At 49.0% G+C, this 21,887-nt stretch overlaps 1 protein-coding gene across 2 annotated transcripts in view; it reads right to left on the bottom strand.

Annotated features, from left to right (window-relative positions):
- Positions 1 to 7,315: 7,315 nt before the first annotated feature.
- KPNB1 (karyopherin subunit beta 1) overlaps positions 7,316 to 21,887 on the bottom strand; it is a 32,778-nt gene continuing 18,206 nt past the window's right edge. Inside the window, exons 11-22 of one of the 2 annotated variants that reach the window (XM_032711296.1) lie at positions 20,486 to 20,677; positions 18,052 to 18,182; positions 16,288 to 16,435; positions 15,919 to 15,990; positions 14,128 to 14,272; positions 12,455 to 12,537; positions 11,773 to 11,880; positions 11,384 to 11,527; positions 11,192 to 11,297; positions 10,481 to 10,595; positions 9,862 to 10,023; positions 7,316 to 8,902 (exon numbers count right to left, since the gene is read on the bottom strand). In XM_032711296.1, the coding sequence (XP_032567187.1) occupies position 8,902; positions 9,862 to 10,023; positions 10,481 to 10,595; positions 11,192 to 11,297; positions 11,384 to 11,527; positions 11,773 to 11,880; positions 12,455 to 12,537; positions 14,128 to 14,272; positions 15,919 to 15,990; positions 16,288 to 16,435; positions 18,052 to 18,182; positions 20,486 to 20,677 (1,407 nt within the window). In that variant the 3' untranslated portion in view covers positions 7,316 to 8,901. Of the gene's footprint in view, positions 8,903 to 9,857; positions 10,024 to 10,480; positions 10,596 to 11,191; positions 11,298 to 11,383; positions 11,528 to 11,772; positions 11,881 to 12,454; positions 12,538 to 14,127; positions 14,273 to 15,918; positions 15,991 to 16,287; positions 16,436 to 18,051; positions 18,183 to 20,485; positions 20,678 to 21,887 lie in introns of those variants that run through there. The other variant, XM_032711295.1, reaches the window with a different exon arrangement.

Genomic DNA, 21,887 nt, shown 5'->3' with positions numbered 1-21,887 from the left:
CCCTGCCAGGTCCCAAATCCTGGATGGACGGGCCCACGGCTCGGCAAGGACAGACCCACGGCGGGGACGTGGCTCTGCGTGACCCCGGCGGCACGAGGATCCCCGGAAAGGCCTTATCCCACCCCACTGGAGGAACTGGGATGAGGGACTGGGGGGATCCAGCAGCAAAGGCGAGCTGGGAGCTGCTGGAGCGCTCCTGATCCCGACCATCTGCCTCCATCACTGCTGGCTCATCGGGAGAGGGGAAAAGGAGTCGGGGCAAAACCCGGCTTTGGCTTCACCCGGCCCTTGTTCCCCCCCTGGAGACCCAAAGGGAGCAAAGCTTCAAGCTGGGAGCACCCATTGGGCTCCCATCCCTGATCCCCCTTCCCAGCACTGTGTCCAGTGCCTGGATGGAGCCTTGGATGTGCTGGGAGAGCGTGGTGGTGACCCAGGACCCAGAGCATCCATCACCAGGGGCACAGACAGACCCCTGCCCGCCCTGGGCTGGTGTTGGTGGGTACCACCCATGGGATGCTGAGGTGCCCGGTGATTCCCGCCTGGAATCACGACTGGAGCAGGACCTGGGTGCTGCACTGGGGCCGAAAATGCATCACAAGGCCTGGAATGTTTTGGGAGGCTGATGCCAGGCGGGCACTGGGCTGCTCTGATGCTCCAGTGAGCAGAGCACGGCCGTTTCCATCGGAATTCCTGCTGGGGAATGGCATTTTGTCTTTGGTGAGTGGCCCGGAGAAGGAAAACAGCTCTTGGAGCGTCACCCTTGGGCAGGGGAGCACCGGAGAGCCCAGGCAGGGGTGGGCAGGATCCACTGGAACAGGCTCTGCCGCAAACAGGGCCCCGGAAAAATCCAGTGCCAGCTCGGGCGGATTTGCTGCAAAGCACTTTGAAGTGCAAATTAAGGTTTTCCATCAGGTTGGAAGTTAATTTTGACGCAAAGGGAAACAGCCCCGGCCCCGGCCCCGCCGCGTGTGGGATGGAGGCAGCGCCGTGCTGGGGGTGCAGGGCCCGGGGGGACCCCCAAAAACCCCCCGAGGGGGGGGGCAGAAGGTCCCTGGGCACTGAGGACAAGCCTTGCAGCCACCCCGGGAGCTGTCACGGGCTTGGATGCGGAGAGGAGGAACAGAGGGAGACTCTAGAGGCAGGAGGAGAGATCCGAGCTCCTGTGGTTGTCTCCCACCTGAGCCACACGTCAGGATTTGGGGTCCCCGTTGCAGCCCCTCAGCCCATCCTGCACCTGGGAGCTACGGACAGAGCTGGATCCAGCCTGGCAATCCCATGGGATGCTCTGCTCTTCCCACACAGCCACCTCACCCCAGGACATCAGGGACGTGGTGCCAGGAGCCAAGGGGAGCACTGGGCACTCCCCAAACCCCCTGTGTCCTTTTTTTTCCTCCTCCCAGCAGTTCCTGGAAAGTTTTAGGGCAAGAGCAGCCTCAGGGAAGGTCCTTCCGACTGGTGGGGATCCCTCTGGAACGCTGGGGAAGGGAAAAGGGAAGATCCCCCAGTGCCAAGGGTGGGCTCACGGCACCCCGGAATTTTTGGGGTGCAGGGGTTGAGAGGTGCAGTGCCCGGAGGGAGGGGGGGATTGAGCCAGGTTTCCTGGGAATTATTGGGAAAGCAGATAAAATCCTCACCCCCCAGCAGCATCCATGATGGGAACTTGGCGGACAGAAGGCAAAGGGCAGCATGGAAATGGTGCCAGAGGGCAGGAATGTGGGCAGGGATGAGGGAAGGGATGAGGGAAGAGATGAGGGAAGAGATGAGGGAAGAGGTGAGGGAAGGGATGAGGGAAGGGATGAGGGAAGGGATGAGGACAGGGATGAGGGAAGGGATGAGGGAAGGGATGAGGACAGGGATGAGGGCAGAGACGAGGGAAGGGATGAGGGCAGGGATGAGGGAAGGGACGAGGGAAGGGATGAGGGAAGGGATGAGAGAAAGGATGAGGGCAGGGACAAGGGCAGGGATGAAGGAAGGGATGAGGGAAGGGATGAGGGCAGGGATGAGGGCAGAGATGAGGGAAGGGATGAGGGAAGGGATGAGGGAAGGGATGAGGGAAGGGATGAGGGCAGGGATGAAGGAAGGGATGAGGGAAGGGATGAGGGAAGGGATGAGGGCAGGGATATGGGCAGGGCTGCCCTCATCCCATCAGCCTTCCCCCTCTGTGGTCCCTCTGCCCCCAGCCCCACCCTCCTGCCCGGGGGCTCCACCCGGAGCTTTTCCTCTGCTCCAAAATCCTCTCGAATCCACGTTTGTCCCTCCCCGTGTCCCAGGAGCCTCCACTGCCCGCCAGGGATGGTCCCTGGGCTCCCGGCCCTGCCCCGTGCCCGGGGCTGCTTCCCTGCATTCCCAGCGTCCTCCCGCTCTCCCGGATTCCCATCCCAGCTCCCTGAATTATTTAACTCTAACGCGTCTCAGGCACCCTCGGGGCCTCGGGGCACTTCCATGGAGCCTGTGGCAGGGAATGATGGAGAGCAGGGAAGAGCAGGGCAAGGAAAGGAGGGGGAGGAGGATCTCTCCCAGCTCCCAAGGATCTCTCCCAGCTCCCAGGAATCTCTCCCAGCTCCCAGGAATCTCTCCCAGCTCCCAGCCCAGGATTCTTGGAGGCTGCCAGTTCTTCACAGGAGGCCTGGGCTGCGCTGGAAGCATCAGTTGAACCCAAAAACATCCCCTCCATCATCCTCAGTGACAGTCCTGGATTTGTTCCCTCCTTAACCCCTTTCAGGAGGAATTAAGGAGCCCCTTGGATCCCTCAATCCAAGACTTCACCTGCCCTGACCCATCAGTCCCTGCCCACAAACAGTGTCCAAAGTGGGAACACCAACCCCCAGCCCCACCAGCAGCTGGATCTATATGGAGAGGTTTTCCTCATCATGGAAAACCTCAGATCATTCTCCACCTGGCTTATCCTGCCCTGCTGTGGGAAAATTCTGGCCTGGAAGAACATCCCTGGCCTGGAAGAACATCCCTGGCCTGGAAGAACATCCCTGTGTGTTCATAAATCCAGCACTGAGCTCGTTCCCCCCACTGCCAGAGGGATCCCTGGGCTGGTTGGAGGTGCTTCTGGGGTTTCCTGGGAATATCCAAGCACCCATCCCACAGACCCAGCATCCTGATCCTGGCTCAACTCTTCCACACTCATCCCAATCCTGATCCCGGCTCAGAGTCCACGTGGCACATCTGAGTGCTGGAATCAGGGAGAAGGGATGTCTCCCATCTGGATTCCTGGGATTTCAGCGTGACAGGGAAGCCCCACCAGGTGAGGGCATGGGAGCAGTGCTGGTGTAGCCACGCAGGGATGATCCCCATGGAATGGGAATGATCAGGAGGATCAGGAATGATCAGGAGGATCAGGAATGATCAGGAGGATCAGGAACGATCAGGAGGGATGTGGCTCCTCCAGCAGTCCCCAGCACCCGGAGCAATGGGCAAAACCGCCTCCACAAGGAAAAAAAGCTGCAAAGTTCAGGTCCCCTCAGCCGGGAATTTGTATTCCAGGGGGTGACACCAACTCCAGGGCCACGCCGGGTGCTCCGTCCCCTCGTGGAGCCACCCCCGGGGTGGGAAAGTGCCAGACAGCGACTGGGAGGAGGCACCGAGGCACCTCCGAGGCTCCAAACCCGACTCGTTGCCTGTTTTTTTCCCACCTCTCCCGAGGAAAACCGGGTTTCCCCCTCTTCCCTGCGGGAAGCTCAGCACGTCGGGGAAGGAAGGTGCTCCACCCTAAACCCGGCACCGGGGGAAAGGGCCCGGGGGGGGCTGATCCCGGGAATGCTGCGGGTGTCCCCGGGCGCCGGGGTGGCACATACGGCTGATGACACAGCGCTGGCACCTCCGGATCCCCGGGAGAGGAAACGGGAGCTCGTCACTCCCCGGAGCGCTCACCCACCCACGTGTCTCCGACAGGGCGGGGGAAGGATCCTGGCAGCGGCCTCGGGGGAAATGAGGCAGCAAAAGGGAAGGAAAACACACAAAAAAAATAAAATAAAGTGGGATTTTGGGATTCGGGAGGTAAATAAACGGCTCCTCCCGGGGTCCTTTCCCCCCCTGTGGCTGCCACGGGAAGGGGGTGATGGTGATGGGTGAAGGTGGAGGAGCATCAAGGGGGTGGTTCTTTCGCTGATTAATTGATAAAATTTAATTCATTAAACGATTTGGAGCCGCAATTTCAAGGTTGTGTTGAGGGGGGATGAGATTAAATCTGTCCCCCACCCGCACCAAGGGGTTGGTTGAGAGGGGAAGGGCAGGACAAAGGAGCAGAGGGGGAGTTATCACTGACAGCACCTTCATGGAGCCAAATCTTGGGCAGTTTGGAATATCCAAAAGCTCCAGTAGTTTGGGATCTCTGGGAGTATGGAATGCCCAGCAGTTTGGGATCTCTGGGAATGTGAAATCCCTGGAAGTTTGGAATCTCCAGCACCAGCCTGGGGCAGCCTCTGCTGAGCCGACCACGTTTCAATCCTAGTGCTGGAACGAGACTTGAAGAAAATAATTTAAAAAACCAAATAAATTTATTCAATTAATTATTATTTATCCTATCAATTAAACTGGCCAAGCAGTGAAATCAGCTATAAAAAAAAAAATAAATAAAAGGATATAAAAGAGGTGTTTTGCCCTCAACTCACAGCGATGGGATCGGGGATAACAGGGAGGCTCCTGCTTTGCTCCCATGGATTTTGGGAAGATTCTCTGCACCAAACCCCCCCAAAAACCCCCCAAAACAGAGGCCAGACACAGGTTTGTTCCACTACTGTCTCTGTACTTTATTCTCCTGCTGTCTACAGCCTTTACAGCCACACAGGACAGACACAGGTCGCACTGAGGAATGCTCAGGTTCCTCCCTCGCGCCCCTTTCCCCAGGAATGGCTTTTTGCTTTTTTTTTTTTTTTTTTAATAGTTTTTTAAATTTTTTTAAATTCATATTTAGGAAACTCCCACCCTCCCCTAACCCCACCCCCCGCCCCCTCGCCCCCCTCCCCAAAAAAAACAAACAAAAAAAACCAAAACCAAACAAAAAAAACCAAAACCCAACCTCCAGAACGGAACTAAAAAGAAAAGGCATTTTCTAGAAAGGTCTGAGCCAGGCCTGGCCCCGGAGCCCTTCCCAGAGCTCCTCCTCTGCTCCGACACCTGGGATTTGCTTTATTTCGCTTTGATTTCGCTTTATTCTCGTTTTTAAGTGTTTTTTTTTCCTGCACACTGGGGCAGAGGCGGCCCCGGGGCGGCCCGAGCCCAGCACTGAAGGCACATTCATGTCTGATACCCTGTACGAGCGTGTGGCGCTGTGGGGCAGCTCCGGGAGGGAGCTGAGGAGCAGCAGGGCAGGGGAGAGAGGGGGGAAAGGGAAAAAAGATATAACGATGGGGGAAAATGATAAAGAAAAAAAAAGGGGGAAAAAGGGGAAAAAATGAAAAAAAAAATGAAAAAAAAAGGGGAAAAAATGAAAAAAAAATGAAAAAAAGGAAGGGAAAAAAAGGGAAGAAAAGGAAGAAAATGGAAAAAAAAAAGAAAAACTAAAAAAAATGGGGAAAAAAGGAAAAAAAAAGGAAGGGAAAAAGGGAAGAAAAGGAAGAAAATGAAAATATGAAGAAAAAATGGAAAAAATGGAAGAAAATGGGAAAAATAAAAAAAGGAAGAAAATGAAAAAAAGAAAAAAAGAAAAAAATGGAAAAAAATAAAAAAAAAGAAAGGGAAGAAAAGGAAGAAAATGAAAATATGGAGGAAAAAAAGAAAAAATGGAAGAAAATGGGAAAAATAAAAAAGGAAGAAAATGAAAAAAAAAGAAAAAAGAAAAAAATGGGAAAAAAGGAAAAAAAAAGGAAGGGAAAAAGGGAAGAAAAGGAAGAAAATGAAAATACTGAGAAAAAAAGAAAAAATGGAAGAAAATGGGGAAAAAAAAGGAAGAAAATAAAAAAAAAAAGAAAAAATGAAAAAAAATGGAAAAAAAAAAGGAAGGGAAAAAAGGGAAGAAAAGGAAGAAAATGAAAATATGGAGAAAAAAAGAAAAAATGGAAGAAAATGGGGGGAAAAAAAGGAAGAAAATGAAAAATATGGGAAAAAAGAAAAAATAGAAGGAAATAGAAAAAATGGAAAAAAATGGAAGAAAATGAAAAATAGAAAAAAATGAAAAAAAGGGAAAAAATGAAAAAAAAGGGAAAAAAAAAGGAAGAAAATGGAAAAAAAATGAAAAAAAATAGAAAAAAAGAAAAAATGGAAAAATAAAAAAAAGGGAAAAAAATTGGAAATAAGGAAAAAGGAAAAAAAAGGACAAAAAAATTAAAGAAAAATTAAGAAAAAGGAAAAAAGAAATCAAGAGAAAAAAGGAAGAGGAAAAATAAAAAGGGAAAATGAAGGAGGAGGAGGAAGGAGGAGGAAGAGGAAAAAGGAGGAGGGAGGAGGAGGAAAAAAGGAGGAAGGAGGAGGAAGGAGAAAGACTGTTTTCTTCTTTAGTCTTCTTGGAAGAAAAATTGAAAGAAAAAATGGAAAGAAAAACTGAAAGAAAAATTGAAATGAAAAATTGAAAAAAAATTGAAATGCAAAACTGAAATGAAAAAATTGAAATAAAAATTCGAAAGAAAAAATTGAAAGGAAGAAAAACTGGGGAAAAAAAAAAAAAAAAAAAAGAATTCAGAGCAAATACTGCTGAAGGCTTTTCCTGCTCTCCCTCCCAGGAGCAGCTTTCCAGGTGCCCCCAGACGCTGCCAAGTCCTCCCCTGGAGGCTCCAACAGCTGCCAAGGGGCAAAACGAAATGAAAAATCCACTCTCCAAACCCTGCACCTCCTCCGAGCTGTTCCTTGGCTTATTGCTGACTCCAGGCTAAGGGAGAATTCCTCAAAAACCTTTTTTTTTTTTTTTTTTCTATTTTTTTTTTTTTGTTTCCCTCCCCCCCCCTTTTCCTTCAGGGGGGGGAAAATTCTGATCCTTCATGTGAAAAAAACCCAGGGAAGCAGCAAGCAGCCAATTCCATCCGGAGTCGCCCCCTCGGACTCGTCACTACTCTGTTGGGAAAAAAAAAAAAAAAAAACCCCAAAAAAATAAAAATACTCGTTATTCCTGGGTTAGATCCCTTTGGGCTCGGAAAGGCCAAGAATAGGAGAAAAAAAAAAAAAAAAAAAACGGGAAAAAAAAAAAAAAAAAGGAAAATATTGGGGAATGTTTGACACCATTTTATTCATCTTCAACTGCAGTGGAAAAATAGAACCTTTTACAAGTGCCGCCTCGTGTCAGCTCAACTCAGTATATATATATTTTATATAAATTTCTTTTTTTTTTTCCTTTTTTTTTTTTTGTCGTGTGTGTTGCTTTTTGTTTGCTGTTTTTTTTTTTTTTGAAGTGCAGCGAGAGACCAAAAAAAAACCACATTAAACCTGATCAAATAAAGAGCACAAAAAAGGCCAAGCAGTTTCCAAATGGCATTTTATCCGATTTTTTCCTGCATTTTTTGTTTTTGTTTTTTTTTTTTAAATTCCCTGTGTGTGTTTTGCACGTTGAATTTCTCCTCCTCGGTTCCAAAACATCACCTGAAGTTTTTTATTATTATTATTATTATTATCTGTGCAGTTTATTTTCTGTTTGCTTTATTTTTTTTTGAACTCTTTGGCACAATTTCGGTGTGAGTGTTCTGGGCTGCTACAGTACAAGTCAGGAGAGATCTTTTTCCCTTTCACAGCCAAATCTGGAGCACTTTTAACTCTGGATATTTTTTATTTATTTATTTATTTTTAGGTCGTGTATTTTATTTTTTTTTTTTTGTGAACTCTTTTAAGCCCAAAATCTCGATTTGACCATTTTTTTTTTCCTATTCCCTCTAACACAAGAATTGTGTTTTTTTTTCCCCCCCCCATTTCTACATTCACAGTTGAACAATATTTAAGGAAGGAAAGGCGCTTTAGCTGAGCAGGACAAGGGTGGGGAGCTCTGAACATTCGTCAGTGTTTCCCTAAAAATAAAAAGCCCTAAAGAGCGACTTTCCTTTATTTAAATTTTTTTTTTTTACCTTTTTTTTTTTTTAATCATTTTTATTTATTTTTTTTTTCACTTTTTTTTTTTTTAAATCCTCTTCTCACCTGTTTTTTTTTTTTTCTGCTTTATTATTATTATTATTTTTGTACATCTCTTACGCTGCATCAGTAGAACGTCTGGTTAAGTTTATGAAATGCAACAGCCAACCCTTTTTTTGTTTGCAATGTTTTGTGTGGGATTGTTTGGGTGGGTTTTTTTTTCCCGTGTGTTGTTTGTTTGTTGGTTTTTTTTTTTTTTGTGTGTGGTCTTTTTTTTTTGTTGGTTTTTTTTCTTTTTTTTGGTAAAGATAAACTGCAATGACTTGAAGTTGAGAATGTGGATACCTCCTCACTCACACACACTCACTCCTCGACTGAAAATTCCTTCACCCTCCCCCTTCCTCATCCCGTGCTGGAGATTCCAAAGCTCCACCTCTCTCTCCAGCAGCCAAGACCTCGCAGAGCACCACAGTAGATCCCAGTTTTTTTTTTTCCCCTCTCTCTCTCTCTCTCTCTCTCCTCTCCCAACTGGCAGTTCCTCGTGGAGAAGCCAGTCCCGGGCTGTTGGGAGAAGAGCCTCACTCGTGTTGCTTGGACAGAATTCCAGAATTCCCGAATTCCCTCTTCCTGATGCCGGTTCAGCGCTGCTCCCGTGGCTGCTCTCCCGGGATTTTCAATGTGGTTGTGTTGTTGTTGTTGGTTTTTTTTTTTCCCTGTGTGTTGTTTTTTTGTTTTTTTTTTTCCTTCCTCAAGCCTCACTCACACTCATCATCCTCTCATTCCCAAACATTCAGCATCCGTGCACACTCCTCACTTCCGGGTTGTTTGTTTGCTTTTTTTTTTCAAAAGATTGGAGATTTTTTTCCAGTGGGGGTTCTCAGGTGTCATCCCAATGGTAACAGATCTGGAAGCAAGGGGGGGGAGAAAAAAAAAAAAAAAAAGGGAAAAAAAAAAAAAAAGGGGTCTGTCACTGTTTGGGGATGTGGGTGGGGTGGGCTCGATCTTGGAGGGCTTTTCCAACCTTAATAATTCCATGATTCTACAAAAAAATAACTCCAAAATCCAACATTCATGTGGAAAAAATGGACCTTGCAGGACCACGAGAGAAATAACGGGGATATTAAAGGAATTCCAAGGCGGGTGACAAAGCTGGGACACTCAATCCTGCCAAAATAATCCTCCATCCCACTTTTCCTTACAGCCTGTTCCCTTTAAAAAGGTGTTTTGGTGGAATCATGGAATATCTGAAGTTGGAATGGAGCCCTGAGGATCGGATTCCAGCTCCCTAAAACTCAACTGTGGCACTGAGAGCAGCTCCCAGGTGCTCCCTGAACTCCAAAGGCTTCAATTCCAGCAGGTTTGGAGGGTGCAGGATGGTCCCCAAGGAGCACAAGTGACACATTTGAGGGAGGAGAGGGATTTTTCTATGGGGCAGACAGTGACAGGAATGGTTTTAAACTGCCAGAGGGGGCAAGGAGTGATGGGATCTTGGGAAGGAATCGTTCCCTGGGAGGGTGGGGAGGCCCTGGCACAGGTTGCCCAGAGAAGCTGTGGCTGCTCCATCCCTGGAAGTGTCCAAGGCCAGGTTGGAGCAACCTGGGATAGAGGAGGGTGTCCCTGGGGGTGGAACTGGATGAGCTTTAAGGTCCCTTCCAACCCAAACCATTCCATGATTCCATGTTTCACCCCCAATCCCTCCAGCCCAGTGCAAGTTCCCCACGTTCCTCCCCCCCTGGATTTGTCCCCCGAGCAAAAATAAACGAGGACCAATCTCCTGGAGAGAACAGAGCCTTTGGGACTGTGCCTCTTCCAGGCTGATCCCCAAAGTGTGGAGCAGGGAAGGAGGTGGGAGGGAGCCCTTACCAAGCTTGATTCTTCAGTTTTCTCAGCTCTTTAGTCGCCCAGGTCGCGAGAGTTTTCGTTTTGTTCGTCTTGGATCTCCTCCCTTCCGTTAGCAGTTCATGGATCATGGGTCTGGCTTCTACTAATTTCAGAACATCTTTCCCAAATGCTGTACACAAATCCCTGGAAGGAGGGGAGAGAGAGGCTTTGAGCACCACAACCAGCTGTGCCAGCACGCAGAGCTCTGACTCACAGATCCTTTGGAAAACGCTGCAGATGGTCACTGATTCCAGGCCTGCGCCTCAAAGGGATGTTCAACCTCCTGTCCCAGGGCTGATCTGCCCTAAATCCAGCAGGAAAGACTAAAACACCCCAAACTGGGTTTCCTCTGTACCCTGAGGACGGGAGGCTTTTTGCTTCTGAGCTTTTCTGCTTCAGCTCATCCCTTTAAAAACCCTAAATCTGGAATTTCCGTGACAACCTCCACTTCCACCTCCCGGATTCCACCTGTGTGACGCCTTCACACCCTGAGTCAAACACCCAGCACTGCTGTAAAACCCCAGGAGCTGATGTTAAACACTTGAGACAGGCAGGAGAAAGTGCAGATTCCAGGGATTCTGGAATGGGGGGAAGGTCTTACCCTATGAGCCCGGCAGCACAGGCCACCACCCCGTCCGTGTGATCCTCGTCCCCAGCGATGTGGTCGATGTAGGACAGGATAAATTCTACTCTGGGCTGCACCAGCATCACATCAGCTGCAAGGGAAAGGCTCTGTCAGAGCAGGGGGACACGGGGAAAGCATGACAGGGCTTCCAGGGATTCCAGCGATCCCAAAACAGGCAGAATCTGACCCAAAAGAGCTTCTCTGACAGGGAGGGGAAATGCTGCCGGAGGAACCACAGTGAAAGGCTCTAAACACGTTCCCTGCCTGTGGCAGCAAAGTGGTCACTCCCACAGGGGAGGGAATGAACAGGGATATTCCCATGGATGTGATAACCATGGAGAAAAGGTGCTCAGGGGGGACCTTATTCCTCTCTGGAAGGAGGTTGGAGCCAGGTCGGGCTCTGCTGCCAGAACAAGGGATGGAACAAGAGGAAACAGCCTCAAGTTGCAGCAGGGGAGGTTCAGATGGGATATCTGGGAACATTTCTTCATGGAAAGGGTTGTAAAGCACCAGCACAGGGCAGTGGTGGAGTCACATCCCTAGAATATTCAAAACACATGTGGGATGTGGCACTTGGGGACACAGGTCAGAGGTGACACAGCTGGACTTGGCCTTAAGGATCTTTTCCAACCTTCAGCATTCCCGGGATCCCAGCAGAGCTGCCCCCACCCAGCCCAGGGTACTCACGGTGCACGTTCTCCTGGTCTCCCTTCAATCCCTGGATGATCCCAGTGTAGGCTTCCAGGCAGCCCTCCCTCAGCTCGTTCAGGTAATCCACCATGTCATAGTCAGACTGGAAAGGGCCACAGGAATGGGAATGAGACACCGGGAATGCCCCGAGGACGAGCAGAGCCCATTGCTGGGCTGGGCACACCTTACCTTGTCCACCTGTGCCTGGGATGCCTGTTGGAGGGTGTTCAGCACCACGTCCAGGTACTTCTTAAACTCCCCCCCAATGGCCAGGGCGATGTCCCCAAACACTGAGAGGATCTGGGGCTTCACAGACCTATGGACATTTTCATTCTGGAAGAGATTCCAGCAGGGCCACGTTCAGTTTTTTGGGAAGGGGCCGGAGCCAATAAATGCAGATTATTTACTCCAAATGCAAATCCTTGCCCCCAATAAGTTTGGATCCCGTTCAAATAGTAAGCAAGACAGTTGTCAAACACGAGATGATCCGAGCATTCCTAACACTTGTGCTTCTCCCACCTCCCACCTCCCTCGGGAGTGTGCAGCCAACTGTTACTAATGAGGAGGGAAACACTCACCCCCAAGTTCTCCAGGAGCAGCTGCATAACCTCGTCACAGAAAGGCAGGATGTTGGACTGCAGGGCTCTGCACAAGTCCCCAACCAGGCCCACTGCAGACAGGCAGACCTGCAAATAGCACAGCAACACCCCCACCGTGAGTCAGTCACTGCTCCAGCCTCCCGGATCCCGCTCCTTCCAGCGCTCTGGAGTGGTGAGAGGTTAATTAAACCACGGGGAATAACGACCCTGAGAGCAGCTGAGGAGTCCCTGGGCAGTCCCTGCTTCCTTAACCTGCTTCCTTAACCCCAGAGCAGAGATCTAGGTGCCCATGGAGAGACAGGGATTGAGCCTGAGCAAACCCAACCACGTCGTGTCTCAGCATCCACCCCCTTGGAGGGCACCAGGGCTCGACATTCCAATGGGAAATCCCAGCCAGCAGAACCTCCTTCCTCATCCAGGCCAGCAAATGTGCAGTGTCCAGGCACTGGATGCTCCTGCTGCACTAAGTCTGAATTTATGCACAGAATTGGGTCTAGTTTGGGCTGGAAGTACCTTAAAAATCATCACATTCTACCCCCTGCTGTGGGCAGGGACATCTTCCACTATCCCAGGTGGCTCCAACCTGGCCTTGGGCATTTCCAGGGATCCAGGGGCAGCCACAGCTTCTCTGGGCAAAGGGAGCAAAGTCTTGGATCTCTACCTGGTACTCAGCATAGTTCTTCAGTCCAATGCCAAGGAAGGGTTTGAAGGCATCCATGTACTTCAGGAACTCTCCACCTAAGACTGTGTGTGGAAAATATTCCAGTTAGAAAATAAAAAAAACCCCATTTGTGACTGGAATCCTATTTTGCTGGAGTTCAACAAGTCAGAAGCTCACCACTGTATCCCACCCAAACCCAGTGGAAATCAATCCTCTCCCAGGGCAACACCCAGGAAATGAGGGGCACTGAAACGTGTCCAGGGCCACCTGGTGATTCCCAAGAGCCAAATTCCCTGCGGATTTTTGCCACTGTGATTTGTGATAAACAAGAGCAGTGGCTGTAAATCCACTGCCAGAACAGCCCTGAGTCACCAGGGAGGGTGAATCACTCAGGTAACATCCAATCTGTCCTGGAGCTGCTCCAAGGGAACAGGTTCCCTAGGGATGGGAACTGGACAGAGCAGCACTAATTTGTTGGTTTGGTTTTTTTTTTCCTGGCAAAATTTGCTCTGTGGCAACATTATAAACTGAAATCAAACCATTCCTTTGTGGAACAGAAATCTGGAATAACCAGCCAGGCTCAGACATGGTGAGATTATGGAACACAGGATGGTTTGGGTTGGAAGGGACCTTAAGGATCATCCAGTTCTGCTCTCAGGGACACCTTCCACTAGCCCAGGTTGCTCCAAGTCCCTTGGACACTTCCAGGGATGGGGCAGCCACAGTTTCTCTGGGAAATCCATTCCAGCCCCTCTCCAGCCCCACAGGGAAGAATTCCTTCCCAGTATCCCCTTCTTAAGTCCATTTCTCCATGCAGAGGAGGAGCAATGATACACAGATCTGTAGAGTCAGAGCTGACATTCCAATGGGAAATCCCAGCCAGCAGAACCTCCCTCCTCACTAAGGTCAACAAATGTCCAGTGTCCAGGCACTGGAAGCTTCTGCTGGATTAACCTGAAATTGGGTGCAGAATTAGAACAGTTTGGCTGGGAAGGACCTCAGAGATCATCACATTCCATCCCCTGCCATGGGCAGGGAAACCTTCCACTGGCCCAGGTTGCTCCAGCCTGGTCTTGGACACTTCCAGGGATGGGAGTGCAACAAGGCTGGTGAAGGGACTGGAGCACAAGTGCTGTGAGGAGAGGCTGAGGGAGCTGGGGCTGTTCAGCTGGAGAAGAGGAGGCTCAGGGGAGACCTCCTCACTCTCTCCAACTCCCTGACAGGAGGGGGGAGCCAGGGGGAAGTTGATCTCCCAGGAAGCAGCAGTAGGACAAGAGGGCACAGTCTCAAGCTGTGCCAGGGGAGGTTTAGGTTGGATATTGGGAAGAATTTCTTTGCAGAGAGGGTGCTCAGCCATTGGAATGGGCTGCCCAGGGAGGGGGTGGATTCTCCATCCCTGGAGGTTTTTAAGCTGAGACTGGATGTGGCATCAGTGCCATGGGCTGGGAACCACGGCGGGGTTGGATCAAGGGTTGGACTTGATGATCTCAGAGGTCTTTTCCAACCCAAATGATTCCATGATTCTATGAAGTGCAGCCACAGCTTCCCTGTTCCAGGGGTGCTCACACGACGCCTCGAGCAAAACCAGCACCTGATGCTACTTTTCCCCCCCCCACACAAAGCAAACCAGCAGGATCCAAAGCTGCCCTGCCCTGTCCCAGCCCAGAGCTGACCTTCCACCAGGGTGCTGACGGCCATCAGGGCGTCCTCCTGCACTCCCCCCGAGCCCGCCGTGCTCTGGAACATCCTCAGCAGCGAGGCCATGACCACGTCCGAGATCTGCAGGGCATCCTGGTGCTGCACCTTCCTCAGCACGTTCTGCAGGGACAGGAGGACACACCACCACTGTTTCCATCCCTCTGAGCCCACATGAAGCTTTTCCACCCCCCCCCTTCTCTCCCCCCTCATTCCCAGAGAGGAAGCTGCTGTTTGAACTCCGCCGCCGCAAAAGTCCCTTTTCATTCTGCTCCCATTCAGTTCTGCAGCCACGGGATGAGCTGAATTTACCTTTCCTGCTGCATAGGCTGTTCTCCCAGCTTTCCATTTGTAAGCTGGAATTAAATGTGACCAGCCCAAATCTGATCCTATGAAAACAAAATAAAAAGCAAGGAGGGTCCCTTTTCTCTGTCACGTGAGGGTGAGCTCGGATGGGCCCAACTTTAGAAATGCTGGTTGTTGAAGGAAAACACTTTTTATGGGAAGAGAAGGACCAATTCCTTACAATAACAATTATTTCAAGGCTGATTCTTCACTCCAAAGAGATGGACTCGGGCTGTTTAAAAAATTAAGCTTTGATTTACAGAATTACAGGGTGGTTTGGGTCGGAAGGGACCCTGGAGATCATCAAATTCCAACCTTCCACTAAGCCCAGGTTGCTCCAAGCCCTGTACAAACTGGCCTTGGACACCTTCAGAGAAGGAATTTTCTTGTTCCTTTTAAATATTAACAAACGGATTTATGGCAGAATAATAAAAAATTCTGTAACAAAACAGTGTTTGTGACTATTTAACAGCAAAAAAAGCTCCTCTGCTGAGTTTTACTCAGTGGAATTTAAGTATTTGCTGCAATTGAGAAAATGCTTTAGGTTCAGGTTTTGGGATAATGAAGAAACACATGTTTATAAATTAAAATTGGCAGTTTAATTCCACTTCTCTTACGTTCCCCAGGGGCAAACAAAGCTGTGCTGGGAGAGATCAGGGATCACCAGAAGGAGATTCCAGACACTGAATTTCCCCATTGAAGCCCAACTTAAGGACAGATTATTCCCATCTACCCATTATTTTTTAAAATTAACCTAAAAATTGGAGAGTGAAAGCAACCATAAGGCTTTTGAGGGAGCAGATGAGTGATTCCTCAAATCAACCTGGAGGCAAACACCCCAGATTCCAACGGGGTGCTCTGAGCAATCTCCTGAGAGCTGATTTTTGGGGGGGAAAAAAAAAAAAAATAAAAGTGTTTTCAGTGGGATCTGTAGGAGTAACCAAGGAACTGCACTGCCCTGGTGCTCCCAGTCACACTGCTCATTACCAGATGTTTCATTTCAAGGCCTCTCAGTGCCTTTTAATTAGAGCCACTTGAAATAAGAACACCAACCACAGGAGGCAGATGAAGGAATTCGAGCCGTGCTGGAGGTTGTTTTTTTTTTTGCCTGTGCCAAGCAAAGGGGTTGTTCAGGCTGTAGCCAACACAGGAGCCAAGCTGGCAGCACATACAATCCTTTATCCCACCTTTAACAGGCTGCCCACAGTGTTCCTGCTTCAAATTGCCCTAAATTCTGCCACCGGAGCGCGACTCGAGGCTTCTGATCCTCGTCTCACCTCCCACGTGTCAGCTGGGACACAGATCCACTTCTCCTCATTCAGATCTGATCAACAGGCCCCGAGCCTGGCTCCTCAGGGGCACAGGAACACCCCCAGAGCCATCCCATTGCCATAAAAATCCCAGGGGGACAGCGGGACACTCACCTGGAGAGTCGCGCACAGGAGGGACTGGAGGTCGTTGAACTGGATTCTGTCTGAGGTGCTCTGGATGTGAGACTGGAACACAAGGGAAAAGAGGCTGCACTGGGTTCTGACAACACCAGCACATCCACACTGTGTTTAAATATTTGGTTTTTTAGGATTTTGGGGTTTTTTTTCAAATTAAAGACAAGAGGGACTGCGCAGAAGCTTCAAACAGAATCCCAGGATCTTAAATCCCACCCAGTCCCACCTTCCACTACCAAGGTTGCTCTAAACCCTGCCCAACGTGGCCTTGGACACTCCCAGGGATGGAGCAGCAGCTCTGGAAAGGGAGGAGGTTTAAATTGGAGGCTTAAATTGGGATTTACCCACCTCCATCTGCAGCACTTGCTGGAGCCGCTCCATGATGACCAGGGTTGTTTTCTGGACAGCAGGATAACAGTCCTTGGCACTGTTTTTCACTATTTCCATCAGGGATTCATATGCAGAACTCCTCAAGTTATTCTGGTGTCCATCAGGCCTGGAACAGAAGGGATAATTTGCAGCTCCCAGTGGCTCAGCCTTGCTTAGAAACAGACTTTTTTTTTTTTTTAATTTTAGTAAACCAGCAACAGCCACATTTCAGTGCTGTGACAAGCAGCACTTTGCATCCCTGTATTCCAAGCCTTGAAAGCAAAGGAAATTTATGAAGCCACTTTTAGCACTTTTTTTTTTTTTCTCCATTCTCTATTAATGATTTTCAGCATCTGGGAAGGAGGAGAGGGAGAGGAAAAGCCTCAAAGCCCCCAGAGAGAGAGGTGAGCAGCACATCAGTGCCCCTCTGCCACCCCCCCTGACACTGAGCTGGGATAGAAAGACAGTTGAGAGTGACTGATGGGCTCCAGAGCCTTGAGCCAGACACTCCTGTCTGGATGGAAATTAGGCAGGGAGAGCTTGGACTGAGCTCTTCAGACGAGGAACAGCTGAAGGAGGATCAATCCTGCAGCAAAAAGCTCCAGGCTGAGCTGAGCCAGGCACTGAACTCTGAGCTGTGGGGATTTATGGGACCTCCAAGGCACAATAAAACTGCAGCTTTACCCTGAGTTTTCACATCTGCAGGGCTGGGAGCAAAAATATTTTGCCTCGGTGGGAAGGGATGGAACCTCCAGGGGGAAGGGATGGAGGGGAACAGGCAGGGAAATGTGGAATTCCTGCTGAAATTCCTGGTTCTCCAGTGGCCCCGCAGCCAACCTGGCTGGGTGTGAAAGTGGGCACTTAAAATTCAGACTGAAAGGAAAGCAGAGGGGGTTCAAAAAGAAATAGGAGATTCAAAGTAAAGTAGGAGAGGTTAAAAGTAAAATAAGGGAGACTGGAAGTAAGAGAAGAGATTCAGAGGAAAACTGGGGGGATTTCAGAGGAAAACAGGAGATTGGAAGTAAAATAGGAGAGATTCAAAGCAAAACTGGGGAGATTCAAAAGTAAAAACAGGAGAGATTCAAACTAAAACAGGAGATTCAAACCCAGGGGATTTAAAGTAAAATAAAAGACTGAAGGTAAAATGAGAGATTCAGAGGAAGAGGGGAGAGATTGAAAACCAGGGGAGATTCAAAGTAAAAACAGGAGAGATTCAAAAGTAAAAAACAGCAGAGATTCAAAAGTAAAACCAGGAGAGATTCAAAGTAAAAACAGGAGATACTGAAAACCAGAAGAGATTCAAAAGTAAAACCAGGAGAAATTCAAAGTAAAACCAGGAGAGACTCAAAGTAAAACCAGGAGAGACTCAAAGTAAAACCAGGAGAGACTCAAAGTAAAACCAGGAGAGACTCAAAGTAAAAACAGGAGAGACTCAAAGTAAAACCAGGAGAGACTCAAAGTAAAAACAGGAGAGACTCAAAGTAAAACCAGGAGAGATTCAAAAGTAAAACCAGGAGAGATTCAAAAGTAAAACCAGGAGAGATTCAAAAGTAAAACCAGGAGAGATTAAAAGCAAAATTGGGGAGATTCAAAGTAAAATCAGGAGAGATTCAAAGTAAAAACAGGAGAGACTGAAAAACAGGAGATTCAAAGGAAAACAGGAGAGACTCAAGGCAAAAAAAGAGCTTCAAGATAAAAAAAAAAAAAGGAGATATTTGAAGTAAAAGCAGAAGAGTTTGGTACCTGTCTGCAGTCTCCAGAAGTTTCTGCACGATCAGCTCGAAGGAGGAGGACAAGCAGTAGGTTGCTGGTTCTTCCTGATCATCAGCCACATCTGCAGCTTCATAGGCAGCTTCAGCAAGGCTGGAGAAGGCCTGGAACACACCAAAACCCAGGGATTTTTATTTCCCCTGAGTTCAGCCTCGCTGCTCCAGGAACACACATTCCCATCAGGGCTCGTTGTAAGGACCAAAAAATAAAGAAACAACCCCCCAAAAAACTGCAGAGCGACTGTGCTGAGCCAGGTGGGGTTTAGAGGAGTTTGAAAAGCTTCCTGATTTTCATTTTCATTTCAAAACCACATCATAATCATCCCCCTGAGCAGACAAAAAAGCCACAAAAAGCTCCCTGGACCTTTGCCAGGAGCGAGTGATGGAGCAGGGGAAGCCTTTAAACCCCTGGAAGAGGGGAAGGAACAGCTCCTGTCATTCCTGAACCTTGTTTTGACATGTAAATCCTCCTCTCCACCCAGTTCTGCCCCAGCAGGGATGTGGAGCAGCAGAGATGCCTCTGGGAGTGGATCCTGCTCCCCAATTAGTTCTGGAATCACCACAGGTGATGGGGAATGAGGTTTTCCACCTTTTCCTTAAGCTGCCTCCCAAAAAAACCCCCCCTAAATCCCAGCATCCCTTTTCCAAACAGCCATTACACCTCACCAGGGAGTTTCCACTGGAGGTAACTTTTAAGCTCAGAGAATATCATAATTTTTTCTCCTTAAAAATCCATTTGTTCCTTAATTTTTTCCCCACAGCCACAAAAGACTTCGAGATCATCTGAGTGTCAACCACAGTGTGGTGTTGGCTGAGCAAGCCATGAATCAGCTGGAAAACCTTTTAAGTGTGTGTGTAAAAATATGGGAAAAATAATATGGGAAAAATAATATAGGAAAATATAGAGGAATGTGAAAAGAAGTGGGGGAGAGAAATAAATAGGGGGGAAAAATGGGAAGAAAAATGGGGGGAAGAAATAAATGGAGGACAGAAATAAATGGGGGAAAAAGAAATAAATGGGGGGAAAAAAATAAATGGGGGGAAAAGAAATAAATGGGGGGGAAAGAAATAAATGGGGGGAAAAGAAATAAATGGGGGGAAAAGAAATAAATGGGGGGAAAAGAAATAAATGGGGGGAAAAGAAATAAATGGGGGGAAAAGAAATAAATGGGGGGAAAAGAAATAAATGGGGGGAAAAGAAATAAATGGGGGGAAAAGAAATAAATGGGGGGAAATGAAATAAATGGGGGGGAAGAAATAAATGGGAGGGAAAGAAATAAATGGGGGGGAAAGAAATAAATGGGGGGAAAAAGAAATAAATGGGGGGAAAGAAAAGACAGGGGAAAAGAAAAAATGGGGGGAAAGAAAAAACGGGGGGAAAGAAAAAATGGACGGAAAGAAAAAATGGGGGGAAAGAAAGAATGGGGGGAAGAAATATAGAAAAATACAGGGAAATATAGAAAAATAAAGAAAAATATAGCAGAAATATAGACAAATATAGGGAAAATATAAATGTCTGTATTCATATTTGTATCTATTGATTTGTATCCACATGTATCCCAATAACTCCCTGACAGGAGGGGGTCAGGCTCTTCTCCCAATAACAAGCAACAGAACAAGAGGAAACATCCTCAAGCTGCTCCAGGGGAGGTTCAGGTTGGACATCAGGGAGAATTCCTTCATGGCAAGAGTGGCCAGGCACGGGAACAGGAGGGAATCACCACCCCTGGAAGTGCCCAGACCAGCGCTGGTGAGGCCACCCCTGGAGTGCTGTGTCCAGTTCTGGGCCCTCAGCTCAGGAAGGACATTGAGGGGCTGGAGCAGGTCCAGAGGAGAGCAACGAGGCTGGGGAAGGGACTGGAGCACAAGTGCTGTGAGGAGAGGCTGAGGGAGCTGGGGCTGTTCAGCCTGGAGAAGAGGAGGCTCAGGGGAGACCTCCTCACTCTCTGCAACTCCCTGACAGGAGGGGGGAGCCAGGGGGGGGTTGGTCTCTTTTCCCAGGCAACCATCAGCAAGACAAGAGGGCTCGGGCTTCAGCTGTGCCAGGGGAGGTTTAGGTTGGATATTGGGAAGAATTTCTTTGCAGAGAGGGTGCTCAGCCATTGGAATGGGCTGCCCAGGGAAGGGGTGGATTCTCCATCCCTGGAGATTTTTAAAAAGAGACTGGATGTGGCACTTAGTGCCATGGGCTGGGAAACACAGCAGGGTTGGATCAAGGGTTGGACTTGATGATCTTGGAGGTCCCTTCCAACCCAGCTGATTCTCTGATTCTATGATTCTGTGATTCTCTGACCGCACTGGAGGACACAGGGAACAGCCGGACGCGACCTCCGAGCCCAGCGATCCCACAAGGAGCAGCATTCCCGGGCTGGGCCGGGTTCCCTTGGAGCTCCCAGGGGTTTCCTCACCCAGCAGACGTTGGTGGCCACCCTGGGCTCAGCACTCAGCCCCTCCATGAGGCACTGCAGCAGCGGGGCCAGGTAGATGTCGTTGATGGCGGCCTCGGGCAGCATCTCGCAGATCCGCCCCACCGTCCAGGCCGTCGTGTCCCTCACCACCACACTGGGGTCCTTCATCAGCTCTATCAACGTGGGCATGGCCTGCAACAGCAGCCAGGAGCAGCCAGGTCAGCACGTGCAAAAGGCAGGGTTTGAATTCCTCCAGCCCACCCAGCTGCCTCCACCCCGTCACCTCCAAACCTTGCTCTGACATCAAACCCCCCTCTCCGCTCAGTTCCACCCTCTGTGCCCTCAGAAGGCAGGACCAGAGATGCTCTTTGGGAACAAATCCCTCTCTCTGCTCAGTTTTACCCTCTGTGCCCTCAGAAGGCAGGAGCAGAGATGCTTTTTGGGAGCAAATCCCCCTCTCTGCTCAGTTCTACCCTGTTCTCTCAGAAGGCAGGATCAGAGATGCTCTCTGGGAGCAAATCCCTCTCTCTCCTTAGTTCTACCCTCTGTGCCCTCAGGAAGCAGGACCAGAAATACTCTTGGGGAGAAAATCCCCCTCTCTGCTCAGTTCCACCCTCTGTTCTCTCAGAAGGCAGGAGCAGAGATGCTCTTTGGGAGCAAATTCCCCTCTCTGCTCAGTTCTACCCTCTGTTCTCTCAGAAGGCAGGATCAGAGATGCTCTTTAGGAGCAAATTCCCCTCTCTGCTCAGTTCCACCCTGTGCCCTCAGAAAGCAGGATCAGAGATGCTCTCTGGGAGCAAATTCCCCTCTCTGCTCAGTCCCACACTTTCAGCTCCCTCAGAAGGCAGGGAGGGACATGGAGCAGCAGAGATGCCTTTGGGGGTGGATCTGCATCAAGATAAAATCCTCCTGCTCCCCAGTTAGTTCTGGAATCACCACAGAGCCAGGTATAGGTGATGGGGAACAAAGTGTGTCTTGTCTCTTCCTTAAGCCTCCCTAAAAAAAGGCTAAATGCCAACATTCCTTTTCCAAACACTTTGTTTTCCATCCCACCTGTATCAGGGACAGTTTCCACAGTGTTTACAAACTGAAGGCGACTCCTACACCCAACATTAAATTAACCCAGGGATTTCTGGCTCCACAAACCTCCCAAACCAGGTGACATCCTTCTGATTTTTCCCTGAATTAAGAGCACGTTCAAAGCAGAATTCCTGCTCCAACTAACCCAGGAATTTTCAGCTCTGCAAACCTCCAAGACCAGGTGACATCCTTCTGATTTTCCCTGAATTAAGAGGATGTGCAAACCAGAATTCCTGCTCCAAAAGACCCAGGGATTTTTGGCTCTACAAGCCTCCAAAAACCAGGTGATATCCTTCTGATTTTCCCTGAATTAAGAGGATGT

The sequence above is a fragment of the Chiroxiphia lanceolata genome, chromosome 26 (genome assembly GCF_009829145.1).
Source record: "Chiroxiphia lanceolata isolate bChiLan1 chromosome 26, bChiLan1.pri, whole genome shotgun sequence".
In the NCBI taxonomy this organism is placed as follows: Eukaryota; Metazoa; Chordata; class Aves; order Passeriformes; family Pipridae; genus Chiroxiphia; species Chiroxiphia lanceolata.
Note: the sequence above shows the minus strand (reverse complement) of the source record. Positions and strands in the feature narration are given on the sequence as shown.